Source organism: Vollenhovia emeryi, unplaced genomic scaffold (assembly GCF_000949405.1).
Source record: "Vollenhovia emeryi isolate VEMERY1.0 unplaced genomic scaffold, V.emery_V1.0 DF939199.1, whole genome shotgun sequence".
In the NCBI taxonomy this organism is placed as follows: Eukaryota; Metazoa; Arthropoda; class Insecta; order Hymenoptera; family Formicidae; genus Vollenhovia; species Vollenhovia emeryi.
Window position 1 is genome coordinate 416651 of NW_011967167.1, and position 22169 is coordinate 438819.

General features: G+C 46.6%; 1 protein-coding gene across 1 annotated transcript in view; it reads right to left on the reverse strand.

The window, feature by feature from the left end:
- Positions 1 to 21464, reverse strand: part of LOC105561870 (nephrin) — a 114383-nt gene extending 92919 nt beyond the window's left edge. Inside the window, exons 1-2 of the mRNA XM_012012225.1 lie at positions 21352 to 21464; positions 19966 to 20177 (exon numbers count right to left, since the gene is read on the reverse strand). Coding sequence (XP_011867615.1) covers positions 19966 to 20177; positions 21352 to 21464 — 325 coding nt within the window. The remainder of the gene's footprint in view (positions 1 to 19965; positions 20178 to 21351) is intronic.
- Between the last annotated feature and the right edge of the window lie 705 nt (positions 21465 to 22169).

Sequence of the window (22169 nt, forward strand, 5' to 3'; positions counted from 1 at the left end):
AGCGGCGGTGAGCCGGAACGAAGGGAGCTCGACGGCCTCGTACGGACTTTCGCGTTATCTCTTCGTCGTACGGAACGTGCCATCGACGCTGATCGATTTCGAATACAAAATCCTCGTATTATCCGCGCTGCTAATCCAAAGGAAGGGCAGGCAGGCCGATGGGATATATCTGGACGATGACTTTAGATTTATGGGAATTCCGCAACATGCGGCGATCGTCAAGCATGTCACTTTGTGCAACAGTTTACGAGAGCCAGGGGCGCTTAAACTTGGTAAAAACGTTCGTGACAATCGACAACTTGGATCGAAAGACACGGCAGAGAACATCGAAAGAGCAATATATATAAGGATCCATAAATAAAAAGCGTTTCGCTGGGTCTACGACCGCGGGTGCGCGCTTCCGACTTCATATTTAATCACGTACGACTTCATCGTGTTTTACAAGACGAAAGTATTATAGACTAATTGTAAGTTATATTAGTTGATATAAATTCCATTACATTATTATTGTTATAACGCAGAGATTGCTACTTGATTTAATTGCGCCGCAATCGGAACTACGAGCTATTAGTTGTAATTTCGCTGTTTATACTTTGCGACATTACACAAACGTAGAAATTATTTTCACGAGATGCAGCGGCGCCTTTTAAGAGCGTGAAAAGCATTTTGAGAATTGACCTGTGGCATCCATATTCTACTTTTGTGTCCGTTTGTGTAATTTCATTTAATTAAAAACGTAGAACGGAAAACAGTAATTAAACTGAACCAAATCACCCATGAAGTTTCCATCACAACTGACGATGATCGTTAGTTGTATCTGTACACGGAAAGACCGGCTAAGGCAGAAATAGCTAAGATTAAAATGTCGCCGTATAAATAGTACGGGCATCTACATTGCTTTGTGTTGCAACATTCACTAAGTTTGCTGCACAAAACGCATATAGTTGTCTCCACTACTTATCATACCAATGTGGGTATGACAGCCACAGATATAGCTGTCCCAAATATTACTATTTATTGGGGTTGTGCCAACCCTAATTAGACATGTGGTAACCACATCGGTCTCTCCGTGTACTACTTTGTCGTACTTTATTGTCCGCTTGGTATTTGCCCGGTTAAAATCATAAATTTTTACCCCAGCGATTTCGAAACTAGTGCCCTTACTCCAATCCGTTATATTGGTATAACGAGTGTATACCTTTAACAGACTCACGTATGGAGCCAGGTACCTAATAAAATGGCGAGGTGCGCGATTTTTAAAACGAAACTATGAGAGTGGGAAACTAATTGGACGCGGAACGATGACGAAAAATAAAATATTTCCTTCAGCGGTGTGCGAATGGAACCCGATATGAAAGAAGGCTCTCGATGATGAAAAGATATCCATCTCCTCGCAACAACGTTTTTCATCTTTCCATACATCCCTACTTCACGTCCGCCTGGCAAGAGCCGCGGTCAGAGCCGAGCTGATTGGCCGGAACTCCGTGAAAGGAGACTCGATCGAAAAGGACGCGCGCGCGAGAGAGAGACTTTTTTCCCCGGACCTTGTCTCAGTCTGAGATTCGTGCCTCCTTTTTCTTGCGGGACGATCCCCCACCTACGGCCGCGCCAAGTCGATAAGTCAAAGCGGCCGACATTTTAATTATGGCACACCCGGAAATTGCAAGGTACACAGAAACGAATGTAACGCCGGCGATCCTCGTTAATTCTTCCAGCCCGACCGCGTCTTCCCATCTTGCCTCTCTTCCCGGCTCACCTCTGCATTGTCTTGCACGGGAAATATGTGCCCGAACGATACGACGCGAATCCACTTTGATCGCGATACACGCGGACCGAGTGAATTTTCAATAATTGAACATCAGTTTTTACGTTCCTTCGCAAGTGGAAATGAAACAAAATTACTTTCCCGAAGAGCCGAAACAGGGAGACGTTCCAGCGTTCAAACGTTCGTTTTTCTATCTATCGCAATGCGCACAATTATTCGCTATTATACAGTCGCGCCGGGCGTTCACGGAATTCCCGGATTCCCGCTAAATAAATGTCTCCATCTATCTATTTATCTCTCCGGAGCGGCCTTTTTTTTCACAAAACGAAATGGGTTCGACCGTTCTGTTTTTATCGGGCCGCGAGATTTGAATTATGATCGTCGCGATATTGGCTGCGGATTAATGTTCGATTTCCGCGCCGGATGTGGCCGCTAATGGACGTGCGAGTGACTCGGGGAGATATTGGCGGTCGGCTCCTTTGAGAAAAGTTCTCGGCGATAAATATTCGGACTCGGGCGAAGATGGAAATCTCAATTATAAACGCTCCTCTCGCTATCTGCCAGCGTCTACTCTTCCATCAAGCGCGCTGCGGGAGAGATTATTAACACTTGCGATTAAACCACATATAGAAAACGGTTAATGCGGGTCTAAGGCAAGATGTAGGTAGCCTGTACTTGTAATTTACTCAAATGTGAATTTGTATGCCGTTTCTTTCCACGTTTGTCCTGCGCGCCGGTTTCTTTCCGGACATGACGCAGTTTTCTTACGGGTGGAGTTATTATCGTCAGCTAATTCACATGTTCAAATCGATAAACGATTTGCAATTATATTTCAAATGCAACGTGTAGCATTTTTAGATGCTACATTTAGCGTTCAAAATTCGAACCTGGGACCTCCTTTAATTCGTGACGGGCGTCTTGGCCAACTCGACCACTGAGGCTGTGACAATATTACTCGCAATAATTGGTATAATACTTAAAGGAACGCTCTCTCACAGCACCGCGTATATAAACCGTAACTTGCGATTAAATTGACGCAAAAATAATTTGCGAATCTACGATAACGCCACTTCCTTTCTCGTACAATCGCTCGTTTCGTGCGCGCCTCAAAGTTCCTAATATCTTCCCCTGTTCGCCGCTACCCTCGATAACACAATCGAATCGTAATTACGGTAGCGTGTCTTCGTCCGTCCAGACTTAAAAGTTACTGCAACTCTCGCGAGCAATCGTCAGGGTCGTTTAAGCCTAAGTGGTCTAATTTTCAACCACCAAATGGCTGTCTTCGGATTCCTTAGTACCTCGTTAACCGCCAGTGCGGACGAGGAAGTGTGTCTGCGGGTCTTTATTGGTTTTAGATATCTGCTGAGGTCGCGTATAGAAGTTTCACGAATCAACTACGTACGTATATATACGTATATATATATATATATTTCCTGGCCGCTGATACTCTCTTCTCCTCCCGATTCCGTTTCCCGAGCGGCTTTTCACGATTTTTCCTTCGTATTTTACGGACCACGCGAAATTATTTCCGAAATAACTTCGATAAACTCAATTTCGCCAAGAAAATTAATTGATATGGCGATACGCTCGAAAATTTTCAATTTAATCCCCCCGCGATCGCGCCGCCCGCATTCCCGATGCACTCGACGCCGCGCGTGCTCGCGCAACTTTCCGTAAGAGGGCTGAAATCCGAGTGATGGACGAAGCTTTAACGAAGTCGGCGACTCGAAGTCAGCTCATATACTCACGCGGCACCGTCTAACCCCTCCCGCAGCCGCGTAACCGCCGGCCGCTGTGCGTCATCGCGAGCGAGTTGCGACGTCGCCGACGTTTCCCGGGAAAAATGTTATCCGACACCATACGTCTTCAGGATAATGTAAAGAGAGGCGAGGGTGGGTAAGAATAATGCGGGCGTTTTCAGAAGTCGTCGACGGGCGAAATGGATTCTCGCGAGTTATCCAGGGGATATGGGGTTTCGGGTCGACGGAGGGGGAGGGCGATGGGGCAGGGCCCATATTCGGACTCGGGGGCGGAGAGGGAGGGAGGGAGGGAGGGGGCGCGAAACGACGACGGATGAAAAAGTGCCCGCGATTCGTATAAAGTGATTTTAAGTGAGAGTCAGCTCGCGTCGAAAGTTCGCCCCGCTGAGATATGACGGCAAATATTAAAATCTGCCGGCCGCTCGTCGGAATTCGCGGCCCTACGGCGCGCGAATAATATAAGGGCGAGAGCGATTCTTATGTCGCACAGTGGAACACGACGAAATTGCGGGAGTTTGGAATGGAACCCGATCAGCCAGTTACCGTTTCAACGACCGGCAGAATATAAATGTACAAGCGAGGAGAGCTTCGAGCGTGGGCCTGGGTAGCTCAGTTGGAGGAGCACTGGCCCGGCGAGCGGAAGGTCCCAGGTTCGAATCCTGGTCTGGTCTCAGCCCGTTGTTTTTCTCGCCGAAAAATTAACGAGTGACGCGTCGTAGTGCCCAGACCCAGAAGAAAGATTTGTCCCTTGGATTCTGTGTTCCAAAATTCACTGCCAGCGCTAGAAATCTGTAGTATACGTTACGTGCATTAAGTTCCAGTCTACAATAGATGATTTAAGCCCCAAGCCTTAAGAAATTGACCAATCACGGTTAAATATGAGTAGAATACGCGACTGTGATTAATCAATTTCTTAAGACTTAGGATTTAAATCTCTATTGTAGATGGGCACTTATGGATCTTCAGTGCTGCCAGTAAATTTTCGAACACAGTGTGAAGGCCGAATCAGACTGGCAATTGCCGACTCAGATTGGATTGGGACTGACGATTGACAATAAAATTGTCCTTTAACCAATGAGAGTCGCGTAAATCGCTGGCTGCTATGCTCTCATTGCCTAGAAGACAGTCACCAATCGCCAATCCCAACCCAATCCGCGTTGACAATTGCTAGTCTGATTCGGTGTTAAAGTTATAAGTTAGGTTAAACAAATGCTATACGTATAAAATTACATTTCTTTGAATCTACTAAACTTTTCTTTACTTGTGCTAAAACATGTGCCAGATTTGAAGAAATAGATATGAATTCTCTTAGAGATTCCAGTCTCGATCAAACAAAACTTCGGTCAAGGTAAAGAAATCATTTTTTCGAAGTTAAATCAAAGTCCAGTGAGGTCAAAATTCAAACAAATTAAAAATAAAGGGGTTAATTAGTTTCGAAAATTATAAAATTAGAGATAAGGGAAAAGAATGAAGGCATTGTTACCGGTTTTGTGGTCAAACGAATTTGTTTCATCTCAAACAAACTGTTTTCTGGGTGTACCTCCCCGAAGATACACCCCTATTTATCACTGTTTCCCGATTTACCGGCAGGAAACGTTCATCAAGATAAATATGATCTAATAAACGTTTCGTCCAGTCTACCGTATTGCTACGGGCATATTTATAGACTCTCGCGCGTTACGTAACGCGCAATCGATGACTTATGCAAAGCCGATCGCCGCGCACCATCGACGATCTCTCGTCGAATTTCCCGCGGTAACGTACGATTGCATATACAGGCGGCAGGTTCCAGTCCGAGGCATCGATCCGCCGCGAATTCTGGTCGCGTCGTAAAGTCAACGGTTTCAATGATAGCTCGCGCGGCTATTTTACACGTCTCGTTTATTGCGGTGACGCGCAACAGTAACTCGCCGTGGAAAAAAAAGGTGGAAATTTTATATAGACGAGCCGCGCGATCGTCACGTGCAATAAAGATCCCGCCCGACGATGTCGTCGTGGTGTGTTCCCAGCGGTGGGTCGGATGTCGCGTAGACGCTGCTGGGGAATGAGAGGACGGGTGGATACGCTCCTGCTGAAATATTCGTCTCTCGGCGGTGGATACGGCGAGGAAAATTTTGTGTACTTATCGAGTTATGTACTCGCTTCACGTTCGTCGGATGTATCGGGCCAATTTGGGCGTCTGCAGCCGGATCAGCTGCAGCCGCGGGCGAGGGGGCAGGTGAAAAAGGCGCGGCAGGCCGAGCGCGGATAGCGCGGAGATCCGCAGGGCCAAGCCGAAAGGTAAAGGAGCCGATTTCTGCGCTAATATTTGCGAAACATTACGCGACGCGACACATACTCGTCGCCAGAGGTGGATCCCGCCGCTCTCGTCAAGGGTGAGATGAGGAGGACGAAGGGCGCCGCGACGTTCCTATACCGGGGACACCTTGTCGCCGAATTCCGCCGGCGCGACGCGGCCCGCGAGTCTTGCGCCGGCGACGAATGGAGTTCGTTTGCCGTGATTTGCATCTGAATCGAGTCGACGCCCGTCGCACAATTAGATCGATCGACTGTGATGGGACCGCTCGCCCGAATGGGATTGGTCTCCTGGAGAAACATCGTCGAGAAAAATGCATGAAATTTCGCCGCTTTGAAGTGTCTCGAGTCCTTCACCCGGAAACTTCAACCCTCGGTAGTAGAGACACCGTACACTTTCGCGGGCCCTCGACGTCATGGGATTTACGTTACCGCTTTAAAGGGGAGGGAATCTTTCCAGTTGAAAAATATAACAGTTACTTTAATTTATTGCTCCACGTAAAAATGTTATCACGTTTGGTATTCTCTTACTAATTGTTAGAGTAATTTACATACGTTTTTTTGTCGCATGGGGAGAGAGCCGTGATTTCGAGCGGAGAAAATTTTATTATACTAGATCAACATTGTAATAGGCGTATACGTAATAGGTACACGCGTATTTCGAATTTTATATTTGCAACGGCCACATTATTTTCCAGCAAAATGCATAAATCGCGCGGCTCGAGCGGTCCATCCCCCTCCTCCCTCGCGCGCACGCTTTGTCGTTATTTAATAATTAAGCGGATTAAACGCGGCCGTCCTTTTATTTATTTAATAAACCTCGCAAACACGCGCGTGCACGCGCGGGACGAGCGGCAGATTACGAACCGTCGAGCGATCTCGGCCGCGAGAACGAGAGATTCCCTTTGAGCGAGCCCGCCCGTTTCCCCTGGCACTTCGAGGAGGCGACCCCGATAGTTCGAATCGGCCGCAAACGATGACGTAATTCGGCGCGGCGGCGATATTAATAGTCGAGGTGTTCGGATACCTCCGGCAACTAACGCGATTACCGAGCCGTTTTTGGTTACCCGCGCGAGATCGTGGCGCCGGGAAGAAGGGGGTGCGAGAGGAATGCTCGCACCCTCACACCACCGCGCACCCTCTCCCGGTTTTCCCTCCCCCACCCCCGCGTCGTAAGAGCCACACACGTCCGCGCTCCCCCGTTTGTTCCGGCCGCGCGTTATACGCCGAGGGCTCGAGCGCCCGGAGAGATGTGCGGGCGAAACTTCTTCAGCAAGTACTGCGCATAGCACCGGCATCTACTTGGAATAATTCGCGTAGTTAGCGCGCGGCAGTTTATCACGCCGCGGGTGACAACGTTCGCTCGCCCGTACATAGGTATACGCTCGCACTTGCGGGTCTCAAGCCGACAAGGGGCGGAGGGAGAAATGGGGGGAGGGGGAGGGGCAGAAGAGAGCGAGAGAGAGAGAGAGAGAGAGAGAGAGCCTGCTGTCGTCGCTGTACATACACATAGTTCAGTAAACCGAAACCAAGACCGCGCAGGATGCTCAGTAAGCGTCGGATGAGGACGAGACGTCTCCGAAATTCGTCGACGGGTCAGTTTTGCTACCCGGCTACCTGCTACGTTAACGCGACTTTAATCCCGCCGCTGTCGTGCCCGACTGCAGTTTTCGCCTCTTCGCCTTTGAGCGCCGCGCGAATTCACTCATTGTCAGTTTTGCGGGGGCGCCTGAAAATGGCGGACGCGCAACGATACGAAAGATAAATGTGGCCACGAAACAATAACGCCATCTCGCTGTTATGAAGACGCTTTTCGAGAGAAAGGGATAAACGAGAAATTCGCGACGTAGAAATTTATTTAAAATTCTACGGATATCGATTTGAATAACGTTGCAAATGAACCGACTGTTAATTTTTCGACGTATCGAGAAACGGAAAAGAAGATCACTGTATGGGAGGCTCATTCAAGTTCGGACGCGCGCGCGTGTGTATGTGTGTGTGTGTACAGCAAATAAACGGTAAGGTTAAATAATGAGACCAATTGTCCGGCGCGCAATTACGATGAAAGGAATCTGATATCGGATGATTATTGGCAGAAATATCAGGGATGTGCGTTATACCGGATATTCCTCGCTCTTTCTATTTGACGGATTATTTTCTCGTAATTTCATCCGATCGGTATTATTACCTACTAATTTACATTGAGCGAATAATTTTACGATTAACAGATCCTATCGCGCCGCTCGCAACGCGAAACCGTTTTGCGATAAATTCGATCGCCATATTTAAATTGACGGGCGCATTCCTCCTCGTTCGGGAAACGGTGTCTTCTCACCGTGGCAAAATAACATCGGGACGTACACGGGCCGCAAGATGCTTTAATAAAAGATCATCAATCACTTTCCATTACGTGCCGGCGCGCGCGCGCGCGCGGACTGTGTTTTGTCGCGACACGCGAAAGTCGCGTTTTAATGAAAGATCGTCGGTCTTCTAGATTTCATTCTCGACGCCCGGTTCATTTCGCCGTATTAAATTCTCGACGTGCAGTCGACAAAATGGCGACGTGGCGAGCGACGTTATTTCTCCAGATCGTCTGTTTTAATGAAAAATAACTCAGCCCGCGCTGCACATCGGAAAGTTCGTTAAAAATATTCCCTCCCGCGGATTCCCTTCGCGACGGATTGGAATCCCCGGTAACTTGACGTCGGCCCGAGTCGGAATTGCTTCCTCGTCTCGGATACAATCCGCCTCGAGATTACCAATTGTTATATCCGCCGTTTACACGACATTTCACGCATGAAATCGTCGATGGACGAGGTCGAATCCGTCTTTTCCAATTCTATCGAGGGGGGGGGGAGGGGGGAGGTCCGGATGGCGCGAACCACCCGGAGAGGCCGACGTCCGCAAAGGCTCCCGAAAATCGTGGTGCGCGCGGGCCAGCAACTTGGATTTATGTCCCCCATAAATTCATGCGACTTCGCGGACCGTTTTTCCGATCTCGAATCCCGTTTGCCCACCTGCCCTTCTCTCTCTTTCTCCCCCTATCCTTCCCGCTCCTTTACCGTCTTTTTATCCCTCGGCCCCGGCGCTCTCTTTCCTCACCGGCGCATTCCGGCATTCCGCGGGTTCTTCCCCACCCACGAGAACGAATCCCTCCTGGCTGCGGTCAGTTTGCTACTTATTATCAAGTGAAATATCGCGGTCGATTTGTTATCGCGGAGGGTGGGTACTTTGCGGGAGATCGCGAGGCTTAGGATTCATGCGCTTGTTGCAGCGACAAGAACAGAAATCTCGATGTTGCCGGCGTGCCGGTGGCATTTTATGCTCTCGTAAATATGAAACGTCGGTTAATGTCTCGAGCACTTCATACATCATTCGCGCGCACGCGTGTCACAAGCAAATCTGTAAAAACAGGAGGTCTGATATAGCTAGCATTGAAAGAAACGGCGCAAAATAACTCGGAAAATCGTTGAAAAATTATTGTAAATATTAGCAAGCTCGCCGCCACTGGCTGTTCCGAGTGCCTGACGTTATACAAATTCTAGTCACGCGCAACCAACAGCCTAATTCGTCTCTAATTGTATGTAATTTTTACCTCAATATTTAAACAAATCGTGGTGTCCGACGAACGTTTTGAAACAAAGGCAACTTTGGGGCTCTGATACGTTTTTCAATTGTTTAATTTGTATTAAAAAAAATATCTTGGGCGCGCTGGGAAAATTTGTCAAGCTGCTTGACAGTGTTAAAAATCTATTATCCTTATATCTGCGTAATTGTAAGCCCGAAATAAGTAGAAAAATAATTGTACATATCTCGAATACACAGTTGTGTGTAAATTTTGTGCATGTTGCGATACACAAAAATTTTCAATAATTGGAGCACTATTGCAACAGCATATTCCTGAGACCAAATCAAGTAAAAAGGTCCTGTGTACTACTTTTCCCTCCGACAAACAGTTATCGAGATACAAGCAAAATATTGAAGAAGTTATCAATTTTCTCTTGAATATCTAAAAAAAGTTTTAGGCAAATCAAAGAATATTTCAGACAAAAGTTGTTCATATAATACAATAGGGGGTTTCATTTTAGAAATTTAGGGAGACCTTTACAACTTTTGTCTGAAACAGTTTTTTCTATCTTGCATATTTTTGGAGTTATTCAGGGGTCTCCACCTTTTTCGAACACCCTGTATAAAATAACAAACATATAATGGTAAAAAAAAATCGTTCGCGGCTACTCCGCCGTTGCACGATGCATCTCCCAGGTCTTCTCTTTCAGATTCCTTCGTTGCACTCACTCAATACTCGAAGTACGATTCATTACACGAGGTGCACTAATCACGGCAGAATACGACGACCGTACGGCACCTCGCATGGCACTCCCGATGCTATTAATCGCACCCGATGCATTTACTACATCGGAGAACGTGAAATATCTTCCTCGATCGCGTTCAACGCGAGTTGTCCGCTAATTAAACTCTGATGATTTTAATAATCGTAGAAACTAATCACGTCGTCACACAGTTGAAAAATTTGTGTTTTTAACAGATATCACACCAAATGGTCCACGCAAATTTTCACGTTGATTTTTTAACACAACACAAAGGCAAACTTCAAAGTAGTTTCAAATCAATTTTGTGTAAAATCGACCTATTTTTAATCGTACAATTAATTTAAAAAAGTTATTTTTACATTTTACAGATGTAATCATTTAAACTTTTATATTGTAGAATGTAACCCGCGCTTCTCGGTAAATTTTAATAGATACATCTTGTCTCACTAATAATACAAAACGTACACTGAAAAAAATTTCTGGTTGAATATGGACGAATCAGATAATTCCTTTAGGATTTACCAGAATTTCTGTAGGATTACAGGAATTCTGGTAAATCCTAAAGGAATTCTGGTAAATCCTAAAGGAATTATCTGATTCGTCCATATTCAACCAGACATTTTTTTCAGTGTATCTATTGAATAAATTAAAAACGCACAGGTTAGTTTTACACTTTCTTTCAGTTATTTGAATAACTTAACACTTGAATTCAATTAACACATGGATGTGTCGAATATTTAACGCAAAAGTTAATATATTATTTATATATTTATTTTAACGAAAAAAAGACACAAATTTTCCAACAGTGCAGCACGGTTCGAGCGATCATGCGGCGACACAGCGTCTGCTCGACCAAATCCCAGATCTCGCTCTCGCGAAATGTTTTGTATTTATTTACATCTACGCGGAAGCGCGAACACCGCAAGGAACGAGCTCCGCGAAATATTCAGTGCGCCGTAGAATAACCGTTTACATAGATTACTCTACGTTACGTTTATCTCGCGATTATCATAATGTAACGCGGGACGGGGCGACCGAGTTAACCGAAAACTGGCTCGCCGAAGGAAGTCGAGTCCAATTAACGGAATATACCGGCATCAACGCGCGCACCTACTGGCTCGCTAGACGAGAAAGACGGAATCGAGAGATGGAACGATAGACTTGCGATTTAATTTGCGCGGCAAGTACGGGAGTGAAACCCTGGCGGGAAGGGGATGGTTAATTAGCCCCGCCACAAAGGCGCTCGATTATGCGGTGGTATACGACCGCGAATAGCACCGGCTACTTTTTTCTGCACTCTTCCTCCCTCCTTTGCGCCTCTCACACGCAGCGGCTCACTTGTACCCCATTAGTCGACGCACAGAATATAACCGTACACCCTGCGCCCGCTGGAAAAAGGGTTGCCGACCTCGATACAAACTCCCTCATTGTTCATCGCGTGCACACGCGTGTACGTGTACGTGTGTGCGCGTGCGAGAGAGCGCGCGCGCGTGTGTGTGTGCTACGGGCGCGTGCAGCCATGTGCGCCGGTTTAAAAGGGTGGAACAAATTTCTGCTCGGCGCTCCGCAAAAGGCGGCCCCTTTGGCTGAAGGGGCAAAGATGAATTTTTCGCCGACCTGCGTGCGTCACGAGCGCGTCAAAGTATTTCGTGTTATTTGTACCTTACGAGGATGGCGCCCCCCTCCCCCCCCCCTCCGCCCCCACCCCCCTCGGCGTTTGTCCCTCGAATCGGATTATCAACTTCGCCCACTTTTGTGCGCGTGCAGGCGGAATATCGCGGCGGCGCGCGATCGTTTAATTCTTGATTTCCTTTGTCGCACGGACGGGAGAGCCGCGGCACGTAAAGCTCTTTTCGCCCAGCAGCTTATTACAGTTTCACGAGTTTTTGAGTGGTTTCAGAAGCATCCCTCGACAAGCATTGTACTCTTTTTTTGTGACGCGAGTCGCAATTCAGGACACGCGACTTCGGTGGGTTTTCGCATGAGAAAAAAATTTTTTTTCCACGTCGCACAGTAATTTTCCGCGTCTCCGTCGCGCAGCGGACAATCGGGCGTAACCGCGCGGCGCGCGAAAAGCGACGCGATCGTGTCGTATTTATCCGGATGAGCGAGATCGGCGTCGCCGCGCAAACGCCATCGAGGTGTTGCGCTAACGACGCGGGAGGCGAGGCATTTTGTATAAACGGAGGATTAAATCCTCGCAGGAAAAACACAAATCCGAATTCATTCTGCGACCGACTCCGCCCGATAATCCCGCTCTCGCTCGTCTCGAATTATTCCGAGGAGACGCGCCGCGCGGCCGCCCCCGACAGCTCTTGACAAAGACGCTTTATATTATTTCGAGCTTAATTTCGACTTGCATTACCCGAGCTCTCGAGTATCTCTCGATATTATTTCAACTGCGAGGCGGGGGCATCGATCTAGCGGCGCGCCCTTTTCCTCGCAGACGGAGATTTTCCTCCGACGTTAATGCAACGGGAAAGCTAAAGCGGCGGGACAGAGAACAGGGGCGAAGAGAGGGGGGGGGGCGGGCAGGAAACGGAGTTACGAGAAAGAGAAGGGGAGGGGCGGGAGGAGGAGGAGGATGAACGAGAGGGAAAAGGTTAGGTTAATTAAGGGAAGACTTAACGACGGGGTTGTCCACCCACGTCCGTTCGCGTTCTTCCTCCTTCGCACCCCATTCGCCCGTGGGAGTTCGGGGCCCGAGCAAACGCGGAAAGTTCGCGTGGATTTCTGAAATTCTAATTCACCCCTCTAATCCGCGCTATCCTTCTTTTCACCGACGCTCGCTCCCCTCCGGGAGGCAAGCTAGCCTCCGGAAGTGCCCGCTCATTTCTATCTTTTCGCCGAAGTAAAAGAGGGCGGCGGGATAATTACATATATAAGAGCGACCCGCGATTCAAAGAGGCGGCGATTGGGAGCGGGGGTGAGAGCATCGCGAGGGACGCCCGTGATCCGTCCTCCGCCGAGACGTTCGCGCGTTTGATTGCAATAAATAAGGGTGCATCTTTGAGGCGGTGGACGCAAAGGCGCTTAATAACTTTTTGGCGATCAGGATAATCAACTAGGATTAGACCTGGATTTGAACCTGGGGCCTTCCGCTTGCCGGGTGACTGCTCTTCCTACTGAGCTACCCAGGCCCACCGCTCTGTCTACGTTACTTTAATGAATAAAGTAGGAATAATATGCTGGCAGCGCGACTCCAGAGTGATGCTTGCTACCTCACTCGACGGCTCGGCCATCATATGGATATGCAGAGTGGTCACACCCCGAAGATCCCTCTGGCAAATAAACAAATTCCTCGCCGTCAGGGCCTGAGCAGAATGGCTGTCTTGCGCGCTTAAAAATTTTGCAATTTTATAAAGCCAACTCAAAAGACCAGTTACAAGACAGTTATCGTGGGTTGCTTTAAGACAGTTTAAGACAAAACCATCAAACATAAAATACGAAGTGATAGAGGATATAAGAGCCAAGACAGGATGTTAGTGTCTAAATGATTCAAACATATAAACCAGTCATTCTGCTCAGGCTCAAATCCTGCCTGAACGACAGGTTGTCCTCGGAGTGGACGAACGCGAAACAAGCCACGGCCTCCCTAATAATAAATAGGGGTGTATCTTCAGGGTGGTGGTAGGCGCTAAGACGCGCTGCTTAATAGCTTTTTGCACGACTCTCGTCGCCGTTTCGAGGGTGAAACTGCGTTTCCGTGTCCCGCGAAACCGGCAGGGGCAACGACACGCATTTCGGGGGTGGGAGGGGGCACAGGGGGTTGCTCGCGAAACTCACGTAAGTATAACGAACGCTAACTATTGCGCCACGCGCCGGCGCGTAATACACTTACACGATTACGGAGGATAATAATATTTGCGCCCGTATATTCTGCAACACAGCGGGCGCGTTGTAACACGATAGCGCAACAATACCGCGCGAATACTGACGCATTAGCCTAATCTATAAGACGGCGCAGCCTCACGCGCGATGTCTCGCACCCACGTGTGTGTTAATATATCACAGTCGTGTCCGCAAGAACGTACGCGTGTAGTCCATCACGTTGTGCATGTACCTTGTGCAATCTACAACATCGCCGGCATAAGGAGAAGCCCAACAGCGATTGCACTTTGCATAGTAATCGCAAAATTGATATCCGTTTCTTCGACGATTCACGCGCCCTCGTGTGTTCGACGCTCTTGGTGAAATGTTGAAGGACACATCTCGCGTATATTTAATGAATCGTCCGCTGATTTCGCAAAATTCAATTCCCACTTATTACGACACACGAGGCAACGGCGTAACAAGTTGTACACAGAAAAAAAGAGAACGCCTCGTTTCGAAAATATCTTCAGTTTCAACGTGGAAATCTTGGAATGAGACTGCGTTAATCGAAGAGAACTTGCTTGAGTGTAGCCATTTTATATAATTTAACCACGAAAAATATATTCTTATGTTTTTCTTTATACTTCTGTAACTCTGATTCTTTTACACACGATAATTTTTTAGTCCTCAGATTCCGACTCGTCTGACTTTAGAATGCTATAAAGACGCTTTTCACCCGAAAAGGACCGGAATTCTCGGCCGAAACGTTGTGTGTTTTTAAATAAAATATTGCCAGATACGTCGAATAATTTTCCATTACCTTTACATATTCTTGTTATTTAAAGATAATTTTCTCGAATGGGAAGAAAACAATATTGAATAGAAAATAACAGATTGTCAAATCAAAGTATAGCGAATAACAGTATAATATTAAAAGGAGATTGTCATTTTTAGTATCGAAATTTAAAATTATTGAATACTTCTAGGAAGATTGTAGAATTGTTGCGTATATAAAAAAAACGTACATACTAAAATCGAACATTATTTTGAGTGTGCAAGTTTTGATTTGACAGTTTTGTTCTGCGTAATATTTTGAACAGCTACATTTACGCGCAACAGCTTGCGCGCAAAGTCTATGCAAAAACGATTTGGATCTCAAAATTGTCATTTCGTTCATCGTTTAGTACATAAAATCCCTAATAACATTCTAGTACGTTGAGTTACAGCCGTTACAGGTATATGATACAAAGGCAATCTGGCAGTTTAAGTATTGCTCTTCGACAAACTCAACTTGTAGTTACATTACAACTTGAATACAACGACTGTCGCAGGAACAGCTGTGTAAATGACGCGACTGTTAAATTCCGTAAACGCATTTCCGAAGGGCAAAAAGCGCAGTAAGTACCCCAGGGTGCTTCGCGTGTCTCTCGAGGAGCTTAAAGAGACGGACGGAGTACGCGTCGCGGAAAATAACAGAAGTTACACGGTACGTCTGGATTCGGCGGCCGCATTCATGCAAACTTAAACGTCGAAGAGCTCAGATACGTATTCTTCCCGGCGTCTCGGCGTCGCAATATGCGAGCGAGGGAAGGAGATAAAGCGGGAGAGACGCGCTCGGACATTGCATCGCTGGCATAGGACGTTACCGGTTATCGCGGGAAAGTCCGGGTGAATCGGAGAGAGAAAGGCAGAGATAGAAAGAGAAGATGGGCGAGGAGGGAGACGCGATGTAGAAACTCTCGGGAACCAATCTTCTCTGATGAAAATACCTTGTCCTCTGTGAGGTTTGATACCGCACCCGCGGGGGCCAATTTCGTTCGTTACTTTTTGGAATACCGCGAGTACGTTTGAATTGGACGGGGTCCTTGCGAGGCAGATTCCAGGAGAACATTTTGAAGGTACGTGCGGGGGCGAGCGTGGTCGGCAAAGCGGGGGTAAAGAAGGCGGAAAATGGATTGCCCCCTCAGCGCGTGTCGCTTCCGCGATCGGTTCTCTTGGCGAAAAATATTGGAGCAGCTTAATTAGAGCTCGAAACCACGTGCGAGCGCGATTGCACCAAGAAAAAGCGCTCCCAGGTTAAACTTCCGTCGAGATGGGCGCATTGTCCACCAAAGGAAACGGCTTATTGTGTCTTCCTTAATTGGCGCGATGTGATTTGTACGAAATCTTAACGTGAGGTGGGGGGGAGACTCGATTACGATTTATACGGAGCTGAAATTTTGAGGGTCGCGGTAGATTGCGAGCGCTTGCCATGTTTTCGCGATGGAAAAATGGATCCCGGGCTCGAGGAGGAATATGTCAATAAAAGCATCATCCGTTTACTCTGGGATACCCAGGTATTTGCGGGTTTTATATGGATATTCGACGCGGGGTGTTCCGAGTCGAACATTTTAGAAACACTACGCGCGCTCGGCTATTACTAGAAAGGGTTAGATCGCCTGCGGGGATCAGCCGGGGAATTCCATACTGGTCGTCGGGTCTTCTGGGAATCTGCACTGCGACACTTACATTCTCACTATCCTTATCCCTTTCTATGTCGTTCCGAATCTCTCTCTCTCTCTTTCTCTCTCTCCCCCCGCCTCTTTCCTTCTCTTCTGCGCCCTCTCGCCCTTTCACTATTCCGCTCCAGTCGATAGCGGCGGCGAAGAGAGGCGCCAAAGATGGATTCCGGTATCGGAAGGATCGGGAGTAGAATTTCCCAGGTTATATTCCCGCCGCGAGCTATACGGGATATCCCGAGATTCGAACGTACTTCGGTACCGACTGCTCCAACTGGGGCTTCCATGAAAGTTACACCTCCGTACGATGTGGACTTTATGATCGACCCACACGACGTTATACTCCGCGCCGCGTGCATCCGGGTAAAGAAAGCGCAGAGCGTGGTACCCGGATATTACTCGAAATCGCGAGAGGAAGCAAGCGGAAGCGAGATCACCGCGATGCGCGGTTTTGCCGTCCGCGCGATTACGGCTCGGCTGTCCCCGTCACGGGACACACGCGGGATGGCGTATCTAGGGCAAACCACGGTGGCCATACTTTTTAATTACCAAAAAACATACATTTTTGTCACTTTTTTAATAGCGTTTGACATAGAAGAAAGTCCCCTATTACGAGATAGGCTCCTAATATGGGATAGCGGAGTTTCTGCCAAATTAATAGGCATCGTCTGTTGGTTCCACCATGAGTTTATTGCCCTTGGGGTGAAATCTGTTTAGTGAAAAATTGATCGTTAGATCGTGCAATCGTTGCGAGGAAAGACTCGTGATCGAATTTGGACGTTGAAAATTTACTATCTCATATTCGAGTCCTATCTCAATAGAAGACTTTCCTCTACTATTTCACTGAAGCCTAAACCGTGTAATGCTGTTGACATTAACTGTTTGAAGCATACATTTTTCTATTGAACTTGGGGTCGCTGATTACGCGTCCGTTATCAGATTTTCATAATTCAAATAAAAACTTAAAAACTTCACGTACTTTGCATCCACCATTTTGGGCCGGCCATTTTGAATTTTAAAAAAGACATCAGATTCGTAATGAGCGATCCCGAAAATCCCTTTGTACAAAATTTTCAAGAATTAATCTTAAAAAACTCGGTCAATAATCAATTTTCCCCCCCAAAATTGCTGTTTTTGTCATATTTGTTTATTTATAGAACTTTTACAATAAATATTAAAGATTACTCAACTTTTTATATTTTTTTATTGCTAAGATACCCAAAAAATACAAAAAAACCCAACCTAAATACGTTAACTAGAAATTAAATGGCCAAAAAGTGAAGAAGTTGAGGTGGTACCGTGGGTTACCACCGTGCTTCAAAGGGTTAAAGCGTAAAGAAAAAACCTTTATAGAAAGTTTCTACTTAAAATGTTACAACATGAGCATTGACCACTTTTTCAGATTTACATTGATAGAAAAAATAAAAAAATAGTGACAAAAATAAAAAACAGCTTAACTGTAATTTATTCCACGTTACAGCAGTTTGTAGTGGACACATTTTTAAATGTTGCAGGCAGTCGAAAGTAAAAACATGGTACAATATTCATAAAACTGTTATTTCGAGCGACGTATAACACGTAAATTACGCTAAATATCAGAAATGTATTATTTAGCAATTATCAAAGAAACTACGGCCTTTTCCGCACGGCCCTAATACCCTCCCGGTTTATCCTGCGTAAGAATCCAGATTCGTCGCGTTCGAATTCTGCTCCGAACGAGATCGAGGTCGCGGAGGATCGGGGAAAGCTCGGGATCGCGCGATCCACGTGGCGGAAAAGCCGCGGGCGCGCGCAGGAGGGAAATCGTGACCGCGATTGGCTCATGCATTTTTCAGCGGTCGCGGCATTTGCTTGATCGGACGTTTGCACGACGTCGGGGCGCGCCCTTCGCCGGGCGCCGCGTAAGGCGGACCGGCCACCGCGCGGTGATAAAACGGTCGTACGCGCGAGCGAGCGTGTGCTCGAGTAAGTGGCGCGCACAGAAAGGGACGCGGACCCCCGGTCGCAAGTTCGCGACTGGGGCGGGAGATCGATCGGTGCCGTGCCCTCTCGCGAAATAGAGATCTATAGTACACCTATATCCCTCATGTTCGATCTGATCGTCACGAATCGTTTCTTCGCGGCCGCGGCGGCGGCGGCGCCGCGGTGCGACGTGCGTGTCGAGCTTGATCGATTTCCCGAGCGAAATGTAGCCGCCGCGTTTCTTTCTTTCCCCGGCGCTCGCTTTTCCGATGTCCGCGAGAGCGTAATATGCGCCTTTAAGGCTCCCCTTTAAAGTCGCGGTAAATTAGTTCGCTACGATCTTCCTTTGATTGAAAGGGGACGGCGCGCGCTTGCTCTCTGCGTAAATGTCGTCGCCGCGGCTGTCGCTCTATTGCGCGCCGTATTATTTGTTGTGATCGACATGACGGCGTAATTTGATGTGACATTTAAAGTTATGATCGGGTATGACATTATAAGCCGCGTCTCGTGTTAATTTTATTATTTTTTAAGAGTGTGCGTTTATCTCCCTTAAATTTGAAACAAATATGCGCGTGTGTTTAAAAAAAAACGCTTCCAATCGGATATATTTGTTTTTATATTGCATACATTTAAAATTAAAAGTCAGACGAAATGGCAGCATTTGAAAATATATCGAAAGCCATGCAGAGTGGTCGCAATATAAAAATGGGGAATAAATTCGTATGAAACTGGTTGATTAAAGTGGAGCTCGGAAAGAATTAGGGGTTTTTAATTTACTCTCTGTCCGATCTTTTTGAATTTAATAACCGTTTATACCCTTGAAACAACGGCCAGTGTCGTTTATAATATAGAAAGAACGTCTTTCTCGTACTGGATAATTTTTTAGAAAAAGTTTTTAAAGTTTGCAACTCTGACGTTTGTACTCTGTAGACTGCGTTTTTTCTATCTGCTCTCTCTTTACGGTTGGAACCATTTAAAGATTCGCGCGTCTATCTTGAAAGAGGATTATTTTCGTCGTGACAATTACGTTGATTCCGCGATTTCCGTTTCACGCTCACTAGAATTTATCGGGTGTTCTAATTTTCTTTCGCGCTTGACCAATTCGTACTCTACTGTACTTAATGTTTTTAAAAATAACTTCTTAACTAATTTATTGCCACTTTTGTTTTCATTTTAGTTGTATCAGATCACTAAAGAAGACCCAGATATGGGTCGAAACGTTCGAACGGAAGAACATATTTGCCACGTTTCAAACCACGCACTGTGTCCCGCGTTTATTGGCTCACCTTGGCTCCCCCTCATCGATTCTTTATCTTTTTTGGAGCCTTCGCCACTCTTCTTGTCTGACGTAATTGTAATTTTCTACGGATTGTGCTTGAAAGGGATCCCAAGTCAAAGGTCGAAGCGTCGCACTTTTAGTTTGTAATAAATTTCGGCCAGTTAAGATCGACAAGAAACTCCCTCATTGTTAAAGAACGAACCGTTGAACCCTTTATATTCAGAGTGCACGGTGGATTAAATTCTTCTAGGTCGGTACTCACCAATGACGGTCAAGTTATACCGGAAGCTGCGCGTCTGGCCCTTCCGGAAATCCACTCTACATCTGTACGTCGCCGCGTCGTGCCGCTTTATGTCGTCGATCACCAGAACCGCCGGGCTCGGGAAGGACGTTCGGAAAAAGGCGCGTGGACCGAAAACGCCGGAGTCCGACGAGTGCTGCGCCTTCGTCACTGGCTTCTCTCGCGCGTCGATTCTGTTACAAGAAGAAAATCTGTTTTAGCCACTTTGAACTTAATCCCTAGAGATGTTTCATATACCTACGTATAATACAAGTCGATTGAGAACTCAAGAACTCGTCAGGGGGCTAACAGAACTTCAATCCTTTTTCGTAAATTTTAAAAGTGAGGGGGCCAACTTTACAGACGTCGCGGAACACCCGCCTCGCTCGACTGCGCCGCGCCGAATGATTTGGCACAATGAGATGTTTTCGACCGAGGTCTTTACGGCGCTACGTCATTTCGTGGAATCAGCGCTCGGCGAAACAATAGATGACGCCGTACGCAAGGTCATTCACGTGGCGTTCGGCTGAACGAGTCGGTTAGCGGCCCGCTCCGCTTATCATATTCTTTCTCGCGACAAGTACGGGAAGAAGTCGCGACCGCTCTCTACGAATAATCAACGTTTCGTATTAACTAACCGTCGAAGCAGATATCTCGCGCAATTGTCATTTGAGGTCTGTAGATTTGAGAATCGAAGCGCTAGTGAGGTCCTTTCATTGCAATAATTGCGGACGATAGTTGCTCTTTACGACGCTCGTATTTGGACTCGTCTCGCGTCGTCGCTTTGGATCTTTCGTCGTTTCACGTGAAAGTTGCTAGCCGTTTCTAGGCGAGAACGCGAGATGACACGTGGAGTATTGAATCGAGTGCTTTGAGCATTGTGACGCGATATCGATACTTTATTAATACTTTACAGTTTATTAATATTAATAATGAAAATGTATTTTACGGGATTTATAGTTGAAAATACACGCGCGACATTAAATTTCTGATTCGGACAGTCGAGTGCATCTTGTTTAACCGTCAACTCAGCTGATGTATCATATTGTAGAGTATCGATGCTAAAATGTTTTGTCATAAATATAGTCTTCGCAGTGAAACATACCGTTTTAATCCATCGAATAATAAATGATATATGCGGAACATAATCGAAACTTTACTGCACAGCCATAAAATGTTTCTGATAATATAAAATCTCTGTGAGGGAAAATGCGAATTTATAGGAACCTTAATTCCTGTGTTTTATTTACGGCGTATAACATATAAAAGGTGCAAATTGAAAATTTGCACATTGCTTCCTCATCATCTGGGCAAGTTAATTTTCAATTTTAAAGGGGCAAATTGAAAATTTGCGCATTACCTCGTCACCGTCTGGGCAAGTTGTTATTTTCAATTTCGGCTTCCTCACAGAGGAAGCTTCGTAAGTCAAGGTACAAATTGAAAACTGCTTCTACGAGGGAGCAATATTCCAGATACCACATGGTCCATATGTTTCTTAAATGTATCTTATACTTCGGGAACGTTTAAGAAACGTTATAGGAAGCCAATGTGTTCTACTTAGGGGACATTTCTTCTATCAAATCCCCTCACCTTAAGATTAATTTTCTTACCCGATTTAGTCAACTCGCAATTACGTTTACAATTGGTGTACGCGTTATTCGCCGCCAGATCGATCCTGTTCAAATTTCCAAGTCCGCGTGTAATTGTCTTTCCGCTTGTGTTCTATTCTTCAAGTCCGCTGCAGCGCCATTGTGCGCGCGGGTTTCTTTTTCTTCCGCGCGATTGTAAGACAATTACCAGGGGCTTCGAGAATTCACGGCACGATCGGTGGTGTTTCGATATGCACATAGAAAACGATCGCACAATTTCCGGCCAATGGAATTCCAAGCTCACGCAAGGAGACCCCGCCGAGCGACGGACAATGGGGCTCGCGACGCGGAGTCGGACGGGGCGAAAAGGGACGCGGGAGGGGAAAAAAAATCTGCATTGCAATTCACTGACCGCCCCGGCAAACTGCGATAGTACGTATCGAAGTATTGCCCGCTTACGAGCCCAATATAATTATTTCAAATCGATGGTATAATTATCGTGCGCGGCGCGGAGAATGGGACGCTCTCTCGGTGTGTACAGGTAGCGATACGGCGATAACGCAATTAAATCGCGGCCATGTTATCCGATATTTTGAG